Source organism: Chelonia mydas, chromosome 2 (genome assembly GCF_015237465.2).
Source record: "Chelonia mydas isolate rCheMyd1 chromosome 2, rCheMyd1.pri.v2, whole genome shotgun sequence".
Classification (NCBI taxonomy): Eukaryota; Metazoa; Chordata; order Testudines; family Cheloniidae; genus Chelonia; species Chelonia mydas.
The window spans coordinates 107,235,050-107,247,390 of record NC_057850.1 but is presented as its reverse complement, the minus strand read 5'-3'; the positions used below and the strand labels follow the sequence as shown (position 1 = coordinate 107,247,390).

Here is a 12,341-nt window from a genome sequence, read left to right as displayed (position 1 = left end):
ACAGTGGCAAAAACAGAAGATCCCTAGGAATAGAAGAAATGTAAAAGCAAGAGAAAGTGGGAAAAGTTTCACACAAGGAAAAAACTAAAGCAACCTCTGCACCCAAAACTGCTCCTCAAAGGCCCCTGTAAAGCCAACTAATTTAACTGTATAGACCAGTCTTTAATAAAGGGGCACTTATTTTAGTGAAACAATAGTCGTTTGTTAACACAGCATTAAAGATTTAACACTTTATTGCTGCTTCAGAAAAATGGCTTTAACTAGGCAGTGTGGTCTAGTGGACAAAGCACCAAACTGACTTGGGAGCTCTGGTTCTATTCCCAGAACTGTCAGTGACCTGCTGGGCAGGTCACTTCACCTCTGTACCTGAGTTTCCACATCTGTAAAATGGGGACAGCGATAGTGACCTCTTTTGTAAGAAGCTTTGAGATTTACCGATGAAAATTGCTGTACAAGAGCTAGGTATTATTAATTATTATTATTATTAATAAAATACAATCTGTTTTATACAGCTAATTGTTAACAAATGTAATAATACCAAAATGAACATCCCTTAAAAATACAAATGAAGAAATTGTAACAAAAGCCATTGTCTAAACATTGTAAGTGAAGTATTATGAGAAATGGCTGCAATAAAATAATTACACGATTCCAGTGTCTACTTTGCCTCATAACTCACAATGCACCGGAGATGTGTAATTACTTTAATCTAATCTACATACTGTTCTCTGATATTGCTTACATAATGCCCTTTAACAAAAGCCACTTCCACCACCCAATAAGCTGGGACAGTTCAGAAAGAGTAAGTTTACTTGGCAGCCTGGTGCAGAATACATGAAAGAGAATCGCTTCTGTGGGTTTCACATTTTCAACATCACTTTTTCCTTATGCATGACTGGGCTCACTTGTTATTGTGCAGTTAGAGGCCTGCACATTCCAAACAAGTGCCTGAGTCAGCAGTTGTAAAGGTGGTGCTTGCTTATCAGAGTGGAGAACACTGCATTGAATGGCATAGTTTCAGCCAATTTTCATAGGGTTTTCACTGACATCTAGTAAATAGAACCCAGCTACTGCTCCTAGTATTATGAAAGCTACTCAGATCACAGTATTGTGGGCAATATTAATTTTGTTTTCAAAGGCTTGCTTAGTCATTACAATTATGATAGCAACAACTGTGGTTTTATTAAAAAGCATCAAAATTACAGCCTGTTTAAGAAGAATGCTTTAACTCTTGGTAGGCACTAATCAATGGCTGATTTAGTCTGTGCCTCGTATTATGTGTTTTGTAGAGATTCCCCAGATACATTGCAAACGACTGTGGGGTACCGCTGCCCCTATGGTCAGTATGGTAGCCAGTTCTCTACTGGGAGAGAAGTAGGCACATTTAGCTCTTCTGAAGATATTTGCAAGGACCGAGGAAGACAGTTATGGGGCAGGTCCCTTGAAAACCCTGATGAAGGGGAGACGAGTAGCCACCCAACACCCTCTGGAAGGAAGGTTGGAGAGGGCCATCTTCTTATGTTTTTTTTATGTACAAAGAGAAGCCATATGTTTGGATGACTGTAAGCCTGAATGACTTATTTTAGGTTAAGGTAAATAACTAGAGAAAACAAACAAAATATCAATGAGAGCGCACAATGTGTGCATCTCCTTTAAAAGGAGTAGCATTACCTCTGAGAACAAAACAAAAGCACTCTCTGCAGAAAGCAGACTCCTCGGTCTAATACACTGATAGCAAGATCTAAGACTTACACAGTCCAAGTTATTTCTGGAGCTGACTGGGATGGAGCAAACTATCCCTTCCCTCCAAAGCATTCCCAAGTGGAGTGCCTGAGGTAGGATGACTGTGGGGGAGAGAAGGGGAGTATATAACTGGAGAAGAGTCTATTTCATCCACAGTATTTGCTTTTATGAAGAAACTGAACTTCCAAGCAAATCTGCAGGAACTGGTTAGATGCCACGGAAGTCATCCTGCAAAATTTGTGGTTTATTTAGTTGTACTGTATGGTTTGCCCAGCCCTGTAAATGCACGAGTCAGACTGCTTTGCCTTCCTTTATTTTCACATTCTCATCCAAAGCAGTTACATATAGCAATCAATATGGATTTGTTGGATCATATTAAAGAAGTTCTGTATTAAAATCACAAATGAGTTTGATTCCCCATAGTTTAAATTCCAGGGTATTACTAATTAAGAGGTCTCTTGGTTTTTGGTACTGTTTCTCTCCCTCTGTGTGTGAAACTTGCAAGCTGCTAATTGTGTTAGTATATTCTAAGACAGAGTCTGTTCTCAAAGCAATTCACAGAGAGAGAGACTCAAAGCAATACTCTAACAACAGAAACAGCACCTAGAAACTCCCCACCCTTTTGTTGTATTAACAATTGTGATTAAAATAGAGATAGAGGATGTATGTGGATGGATGCTTGGTGTGGATAATGACTGAATGATCAGGGAGGTGCCAGCCTAAGAATCCAGTGTCCACCGGCTGAAGAAGGCGTCAAGTGGAAATAACCAGAGGACCCCTGGAGGGCAGACTGGAATCCACCCAACAGCCTCAAGAATGGGAGAACCAAAGAACAAGATAACATCTTGGAGCCGTCAGGAATGTGCTATCTGCTGATTGATTCAGCAACAGCATGATGCAGCAATTCCCATAGACTGGCATAGGAAGAAATTCCTATAAAAATAGACTCTAAAAAGTGAGAACTTTGGGGTCTGATTCTGCAAAGCAACTTCCAGGAGCATCAGATGAGCATCTGACAAGGCCCTGCTCCCTCCTCATGTCCATGCCACCTGGCCAGTGGCTTGGCATGAGCACCTCTAAGGCTGGTAACTATGATAACAACCTTGGGGGGGGGGGAGGAGGGAGGGAGGGAGGGGGGGAGAGAGAGAGAGAGAGAGAGAGAGTGTGTGTGTGTGTGTGTGTGTGTGTGTGAGAGAGAGAATGTGTGAATAAAGATGAGATTGAATGGAATGTTATAGCTGTAACTAACTGCTTACTATGATTCTTTCTGTATTCACAATAAATGTGGTATTTTGCCTTTTTCCCTTTAATAAGATCCTGCTGTTTTTTATTTTATTGGTATAACAGATTATATTCTAATGGATTTTGCCATTTCAAGCAATTATAGCCACTCTGCTTTTGACCTCATGGTAAAAAAACCTGGGATACTTTACAAGTCAGTCAAATTCACTGTCCACAATGTTATAAAATATGTTGATCATCGTAAAATGGTGTGTTGCTAAAATTTTCAGTGCCACTTTGGAAATCTCAACTATTGTCTCTGCCCCTGAGAGCTCAGTATCTATTTCAGAGATATACTATTCTGAGTGACAATACAAAGTATGTGTGATACACATTATTCACACATTTTAATGGGAGGTGTTCTGTAAAAATCAGTTCTAGTAGCACAACTTCTAGAAACAAACTTTGATTATTGGTTGCAATGCACTTTCAGAACGAGAGGGAAAAATCTACCTCTCTCAAAATAAAAATGCCTTTTTTCCCCAAGTGCAAATCAAATACGAGTTCTGTGGCTTCTTGTAAGTGAAAGAGTTAGACAATTCTACAAGGTGTGGGAAAAGAGAGGTAAAGGACACCACAGTACAGCACTGAGGGAATTCTCTTCAGCATTCAAGCATCAAGTGGAGTTCCAAATGGAGAGCAGTGAATAAATGGATAAAGGGGATACAGACTTATACCATACAGGAACTTAACTTGGGGTAAATGTACCTATAGAAATGAATGAAGATGGATTTTTTTTCTATTCTCTTTTTAGAAATGTTTCAAAGTAAAATTTAGTACTCATGAAAGATTTGAACTATCTGTATCTGAAGACATCTATCCACAGAAAAGATACAGCATGGACAGAGCAAGATTCCAATGCTGCCACCACAATAAAGGATGTAAAGCCTGACTTGTTGGGATCAGGTTATAGGGAAAAGTGAGGAGAGTTCACTCTCAATGCCCATTCCGTTCTTGGTATATATGCCGAGACTGCCAGCATGAATGGCAATTAGCGTCTGTTGTGGCAACGGTCTTGTGATGTGACGCTTTTCCACGAGGAGTCAGACTGAGACAACCAACTTATTTCCCGTAGGCCTGTACCAACCATGAGATTCCGAGAGACCAGAAACGAAAACTAACAGCTGGATTTGAATCAGTGACCTTGAGAGTTAAGACTCCACATACCACACTACCAACCTAAAGCCATCCAGTTTCCCATCATATGTAGTGATTCTTAACCCTACTGTGCCAATCATGTAAACTTTTTAACATGACACACTGATGCAAAGTAGATTGGTGTTTACAGAAGAATCTCTGGACCTGTCCAGCTTCTAAAAGAGGTTAGGTTTTTAATATTCTAGTATAAATGTTGTTGAAATATACCTCTGCTGTCCTGCTCACCTTACAGAGAACCAAAAAAAGGTTTATGGAAACTTTTAAAATTGGTAATTGAAAAAAGTGCTAGGTTTGGATGCTGCATTTTATCTCATTTTTCCCAAGGAAATTAGTATATTTAAGACAATGGTGATATCATGCTAAGTATTTGTTTTGTGGAATAACACAGTAGTTATGGTAGCAAAATGCCCTATAAATTGTTATTGCTTGAGTTACAGATGCCCCTAGGCAGCCTTAAACTTATGCACCTTCATTGTGACCTATTTTTCTTAAACTGTGAACTATACTCTTACATATTTTTAGCACATGTTGGAGCAAAGCCATTCAGTTGTCACCAAATTTTTTATGGTTTGTATTCTTCCTTTTATGGCTTACACTCTTTCAATGATGAGACTGCTACATGTGTCTGAGGAAAGGGTGTGTAAATGAGTCACAAAGGTATATTCTTTAAAGAGTGCTGTTGTCACTTTTTCCAAATAAGCAGCACAAAGATCTGATCTGAATCATGTATGAATCAGGTTCCCTGCGTCAATGTGTAATCTGGCGTTCAGCACATAGTTGCTGAAAAAACATAATTAAATTGCTTGTTGACCAGAAGCATCACTTGAAGTGATTTATGACAAGTGATTCCAGGCAGGCAATGAAACACTAACCTTGGAAGATTCATTTTTACACTTCGTATTTGCCAATGTCCTTACTTGTTTATGTTGCTGCCTTCTTTCAGACGTTCTCCTGCAGCTCCTGTTTTAGACACTCTCTCACTACCAGCCAAATCCACCAGGCTGACCTTGCTGACCTTCTCTCCAGAATTCTAGAAGAATGAAACATAGGAGACAAATAGCCAAGAAATGTGAATACAAAATGCTAAAGAACCAGATATACTTGCAGTACTTAAATCCTGCTGTTTTATGAGCAGTGCATTATGAACAGTGACAAATCAGAGGTGTAAGAGAGCCTGAAGAAAAAGGAATTCCCATAAGGCTTTTTAATTTTTTTAAACAGTTACTCTCATATCACTTTATCCCTAAGGGTTGCACCACTTATGAAATAGCATTAACTATGGTGTAAGTTCAATAACTTTACTGGCATGGTAAGCTATTAAAGTGTTGCCAATGCTAATACAGCAAAAATCATCTGTCTAGGACAGGTTTTACAGTAGTCAGTCTTAAACAGCATGCTCATCTCTCATTTGGCAACTGGCTGCTTCCGTAGTTTTTCTTGTACATTAAATTTCAATTTGAATCATCCTCTCTACTAGATGAGCTAAGGGAATCATAAAAATGTTTCAATTTAACTCAAAAAATTATTTGAGGCTGGATTCCCTTTTAGGTACCAATGGAAAATAGTTCAAGTTACAAGAAAGACAGGATATGTTTACACTGCAATCAGGCTTGGGTTCGCCTACACACACTGCAATCTAGCTACTGTGAGTACAATTAGCATGTGCTTCAGTGATGGCTGTACAAGCCGGCCCAGGATGCTGGGAACTTATTTGGGTGGCTACCCTGGGCCTAAAGCCTTGTGCTGTAGCTTCACTGCTATTGGTAACCCATGCTAGCTAGCTCAGATATAGCTACACATGCTGCAATCACACTTCCAACTGCAGTGTACTCATACTCTTAAAGACAAAAGAAAAGGCAAACCAAGAGAATACTCATGTGTTCTACCTTCCCACATAAATAATAACCACTAATGGGATCAAAGGAAAGGGTCACGCAATATCATACAGGAAACTGTGTCCCCAGGTGACATTATAACTCTTAAGGCAGAGGTGAAAAACTCTACCCCCTAGGAGTCAAGGCAGCTTAAGTTTTAAAATGGTAGGCCATTTGGTCTCCTTATCCCAAATTAAGCAGTGCTACTTATAGATGTATAACAGTATGAATCCTGACAGTGGACTTCAATTGTGTTCTCCAAGTTTCCTTTAAATTTATCACCCCTGAAATGTAAATCCCGGACGCTGAGTGGCTGAAAGGAGAAAAATGGCAGCAAGTGCCTCTTATTTCAAACAAGGACCACCACAAACACACACTTACACCAGACTGCAGGTCATAAAGTGTCTGAGTTACTACAATATTGAATACAGCATGAGAGCGGCTGCTTTCCTCATTCATGTTGGTTGCAGCAACCGTTCGAGATTTGTTTCCCTCCGACATCAGGGACTCAATATCCTGGAGCATAACATATAGTAAAAAGGGATGTTAAGATAAAAGTGGGCGAAACTGTTCTTCCCACTAAACAAAATTCTCATTACCATAGAAAAGATGAGGACCTTCTCCATACATTTTCAAATGTATAGTGTATAAAGGGTGCATAATTTGATAGGCTGCAGTTATTCAGACCCCTTAAATTTCTAAGTGCTGTACTTAAACCCAATTCTGACACACAAGCTACAATCTCTACTCATCTGTAGCTGAGAACATGCTGACAACATCAACATTACAAGTCATATTTGTTTAATGCCAGTAATTAGGCCAATAGAAAACCATTTAGACAGATGAACACAATGTGTTTCTTCAGTGAGCTGCACTAATACTATCTTCACTTAATTGGCTCAAAGGGTTACCTCACTTAGAGACTGTACCTTTCTACATGTATAAAACCAAAGGCAATTATGTTGAGTTTGATACATGTGCTTGCTAACTCTCCTGAGAAAATGTGCATAAAAAAAAAGCTGTGAAAATTCACACTATCAAAATGTTCTTTTAAAGATCGGGGTAGGAAAGGATTGACTGCATTTGGTTTTCCCTTAGCTAACACAATTCATAAAAGTTGGAACCGGAGAAACTGCAATCTGTCAATGACTGAAAGAAACTGCTTCTTTCATTTACTTGAGCTTTAATATTATATTCAACCCATACTATCTAAGTGAACTAGAAGGTAGTTTTCATGCTTACGTCGTGCACATCTGCCTCAGAAGTATACAAGTCTTTGAAAAGAGTAGTCTTTCCTCCTCTAGTAGTACATGAAAAATATTAGTGAAGATTTTCTGCCATTTTTAAAAAATACTTAAACGGGTTTTTCCATCCAATTTCCTTTATAAAGAAAACTCCATGCAGTGTGTAAAGCACTTCTTTAAATATTACCTTTTATTGTCTTTTATAAACCCTAGAAACATAACATTTTCAAAGGAGTCAGAGTTACTCAAGTGGGCCCTTCTGCAACTATGATAAACTCTGATACAACTAATAAGCATAGTACAAGAAGACTGTAACCAATGGATAGAAAACAATCAAAATAATAAAGAAATATTGGCAAACTTAACACACTGGCTACATATACACTGTAATCTCCAAAAACAAAGAGCCTGATACTGCTGCCACTAAAGTCAACAAGAATTTTTCCATTGACTTCCATAGGAAAAAAAAGATCAGGCCAAAAGCTTTTAATTGAAATAAATAGTTCTGAGTCTTCAGGCAGTCATCTTTGTGACTGTCAATAATGAAATCAAATATTAGAACATATAAATCACCTCAAAGAACCAAAACATCTGAGTAGATACTGGTTTACATAGTACAAAATTCCTATCACCCTGTTTACAGAAATGTTATTTAGTTATTTGTCATCAGTTTATATTTACCTCAAAGTTAGTAACAGCCAGCTGAGACAAGCCATCTACATATGGCCCCAATACTTTGTGCTCTCGAACCTTAAGGGACTGCCGGCTCCTTAGGAACAAAGCAGGGTGTTATTCAAAACCTTCCCATAGCAATTTATTATGAACTGTACTGGTTAAAAAAGAAATCCATGAAAGCAATTGTTTGAATTGCCAATACATCACCTAAAGAACTTAGAGATCCATTTTTAAAATTCTGGCTGTTTTTTTTAAATGATTAAAGTAATAGCAAAACCACCCTCCAGGTAAACTCTGGATTTGTTTTGATCTTATTTCTATTGTTAATCTACCTACCAGGTTTTAATCATTATAATCTCAAATTTTTTTTAATGCACACACTTGCTGGGGGGAAGAGGGGCGGTTTAGAACAGACCCTGAAATGCTTCATGTTATTTTTTCTATAGACAAAAATGGAAAACAAACAAAAATCCAGGATGTGATAGAGCAAATCAAGGAAGACTCAAACTTTTATATTTTTTCACACTTTATCCAAATGTAACAGTCTAATCTTTAAATTGTATCTGTTAGTTGACATATACAATTCTGTATATACTGGACACATAGTCATAGTCAGTGATTTAAAAAACAAACAAAAAGAAACAAAAACAAAACAGAAACCTAGTCAGAGACCTAAACCCACCTGCCGGGACAAATACCAAGTATAAGTGATGGCAGGTGGCTTTCAGTGAAGTCCAGGAGACAATGCCTTATTGAGAAGCTCAGCCCCTATCCGTGGCTGCTGGGATGGGGGAGGATTCTAGGATTTATCACTCAATAAATACAATTAAGTCAACCACTACATATTTAGGGTTTGTCTACACTTAAAAGGCTATAGTGGCACAGCTGCACTGCTGTAGCGCTTCAGTGTAGACATAGCTACACCTATAGGAGGGATTCTCTCATGGGCACAGGTAATCTACCTCCCCAAGAGGCAGTAGCTTGGTCAACAGAAGAATTCTTCCATTGATCTAGTGCTATCTACACAGGGACTTAGGCCAGTTTAACTACATTGATCAGGAGTGTGGATTTTTCACACCCCTGACTGATGTAGTTAACCTGACCTAATTTTCTACTGTAGATCAAGCCTTAGGCTTTACAAACCTTCTTCCAAGACTCCCTCTTGTATATCAGTCTCATTGTGACTACCAGGAGAAGGTATCTTCCAACTCCAGAATTCCCTCACTACTTCTCCAGCTGCTTCTGGTGTTCCTCTTCCCCTGTGAATACCTGTAGAACTTGCCTCACAGCTTTCCCAAACAGAGTGAAAGTGACAGGATTTCTCATTTCACCACTATACAGGGTTTTCAATAGAAGAAACTGACCAGAGTCAGTTACAGAGGGAATGGAGGTTGGTTGTAACTGAAATATTCCATAACTCTGAACTAGACGTTACAGATGTCAGCCATGGGGGGATTGGGGCTACAGCCGGAGGGTGGGGGGCTCAGGGTTTCTGCTCTGCAGGAGCACTAGGACTCAGGGTTTTAGACCTGGGGGGGTACTAGGGCTCAGAGCTTCAGCCCCGCAGCTCCGCTCCCGGTTTCAGCCTTGCAGAGGGCACCACGACTCAGGGCTTCAGCCTTGCAGCACCGATCCTGGCTTCTGCCCCGCGGGGGGGCTCCAGGACTCCCCACAGTTCCACTTCCAGTTTCAGCTGGTGGTGGGGGGAGGGCACGGGGGCTCAAGGCTTAAGCTATGGGGAGAGCGCTGAGGCTGAAACAGGTACTCCCCTCGTAGCTAAAGCCCCAAGCCTTGGCACCCTCTGCAGGGCTGAAGCTCCAAGCTCCAGTGCCCCCCATGGGGCCAAAGCTCCAAGCCCTGACTCCCCTCATACTGTGGCAATGCCCCAGCCCCCACCCCTGTGGCTGAAGCCCTGAGCCCCAGGGCTAAAGTCCTAAGGTAGTACAGTATTTGCTGGATTGGGGGGGAGGGGGAGGTGTCTCTGCTGCTGCCTAATTGATTACTTCCAGTTCCACATGGTTTCCAGTTGACCAATAAGTCCGTAACTCTGGGTGTTCATATCTTTGAGGTTCTACTGTACTTTCATTCTGATGCACTATGAGCATTAAACAGGACACTTAAGCTATCTGCATACTCAGAAGTCAGCACAGCATTGGTTTACACTTACAAGGTTATTTTTGGAACCATAAGAGACAGAAACTGATGGTTTAGGTCTCCTCTACTTGTCAGAGAAAGCTTCACATTTGACATTGGAGAGTATGACTGGATTTTTCATTTGTTGCCCATATCTAAATCTACACAAATGAAGGATAATGCTCTGAACAAAATGTCTCTATTTTGGTTTTTAGTTTTCTCATAAGTATTCACTCTTTTAAATCCAGCGAACTAGGAGAGAAAGATTCAAGGACCATCACTGAAGTCTAGTTATAGGGAATGGCTGGATAGACATGTAATAAGTAACACATAAGTGCTTATATTAGTTTATGTCTGATTTTTTGTTTTATTTTGTTTTGAGGGAGTACAGTGGGGAGGGGAGACAAAAGTCATCTAACGGGTTTTTGGCCTAATCCGACATTCCTATCACAATCAGAGCTCCTAATAAAATAATTAGGAGTACGGGGTGTGTAATGAAGGATGCAAGATTGGGCTGTCTTTTCCCTTGTAAGGCTTCCACAAGCACTGCAAGCTGCTAAGAGAAATTGTGAGTCAAATCTTTCTATAAAATAATGACATATGTTAGCTAGTATATCAGGAATTGCCATATATCACACAGCCACAAATAAGGAAGAATCAAGTTGCCCTAATGTACTGATTAATTTGATATTCTTTTTTAGTTTTCTGTATTTCCCCCACCCCTACAATCATGTATTTACTCTGGTTAGTGTTCTCGGTCCTTTAAAATTAATCTACATTTCCTAAAAAGAAAATACTTCTCTATAAAAACATTTATCTTTCAAAATATACAAAATCTGAGAATGCTGCTGGTATTCCAGGTTACACTTCTGCAACTATGGCAATAAATATTCTTACATCAAATACATTCATCCCTTCTTTCCCATGTAAAAGGGAAGTATTCTTTTCCTGTCCTAAACTGATGTATATAGAGATATTGCGTGTTGTTCAACAGCTGTACTAAGCTGAACCAAAAGTGACCGCATTTCTTCAGTTAAGTGACTAGTTAAAAGGTGTTATTTTAAGCATCTATTCAAATAGACACAAGTAAGGTTATGTCTACACTTAAAAAATACAGCGGCACAGCTGCAGTGTTTCTGTGTAGATACTACCTATGATAACAGGAGGGTTCTCCCATTGGCATAGGTAATCCACCTCCACAAGAGGCGGTAGCTAGGTAAGCAGAGGAAATCTTCCGCCAACCTAGCGCTGTCCTCACAGGGAGTTAAGGTCAACATAACTACATTGCTCAGGGATGTAAAAAATCCACACTCTTGATTGGATTAGTTATGCCAACCTAATTTTCTAGTATAGACCAAGCCTAAATCAACAACATCACGTTCACGCTTTACAAACTTGGTATTATTTGAGAACTATTCACTCTAACGTTTTGGGCATGTGATCCTTTCTGAACAAGTTTTATACATATACAAGTTCACAAAAGCTTCACAAACCCTTCCAAAGTGGGTAGTTCTATGTTGCAGTTTCAACTAATATAAAAAAAACTACTCACCCTTTAGGGTCTAACAGATCTCTGACCTTCTCATTATAGATTTCCATATAGGACACTTCAACTTTAAAGGTCTGAGATTCGTTTTCTTCTACAGAGATTCTCTGAAATAAAGCACAGCAGAGCCGTGGGATCAGGCCGAGCTGCTCTGCATTGCCCATCATCGAGAAGGATTTTCCTGAACCTAGAGAAAAGCAAAGGGGAAGAGAAATGGAATATTTTAAAGCACCCTGCAATTTCTCAAATAGTCACTAAATTATTCACACAACGTATGTTTTCCTCTCCCTTTTATTCTTCAAGAAGCACCTAAGACAACAAAGTGACTTGGAGGACACCAAGCAGTCAGCAAGTTCATCTGAGTACTAAAGAAAAGAAATAGGTAAATCAATACAGGATTCTTTCACAACACCTCTACCACAATTGCTATTTATTGGCAACCCTTGTTGTCAGTCTCACCTGACACACACAAAAGAATGAATGGGCACAGGATATGAATTTTCCATTCAATCCTAGACGATGGCTCCTGCAGGTAGAAACTAAACATACATTTACAACTGTGTAAGGAATATTGCACTGCCACCGGCCTTGCTGAACCCATTCTGTGTTTAAATAGAGGACGAGTTCAATCTCCAGAGCTGTCAATCAAGTACTTAATTAAAAATGAAACAGAAAATATAATACTGT

The 12,341-nt window shown here is 39.6% G+C and overlaps 1 protein-coding gene across 5 annotated transcripts in view; it reads right to left on the bottom strand.

Moving 5' to 3' along the window:
- Window positions 1-12,341, bottom strand: part of KIF13A (kinesin family member 13A) — a 189,276-nt gene that overhangs the window by 73,341 nt on the left and 103,594 nt on the right. For all 5 annotated transcript variants that reach the window (XM_037893076.2, XM_037893074.2, XM_037893075.2 and 2 more), the window contains exons 6-9: window positions 11,661-11,841; window positions 7,982-8,069; window positions 6,438-6,572; window positions 5,100-5,212 (exon numbers count right to left, since the gene is read on the bottom strand). In XM_037893076.2, coding sequence (XP_037749004.1) covers window positions 5,100-5,212; window positions 6,438-6,572; window positions 7,982-8,069; window positions 11,661-11,841 — 517 coding nt within the window. The remainder of the gene's footprint in view (window positions 1-5,099; window positions 5,213-6,437; window positions 6,573-7,981; window positions 8,070-11,660; window positions 11,842-12,341) is intronic.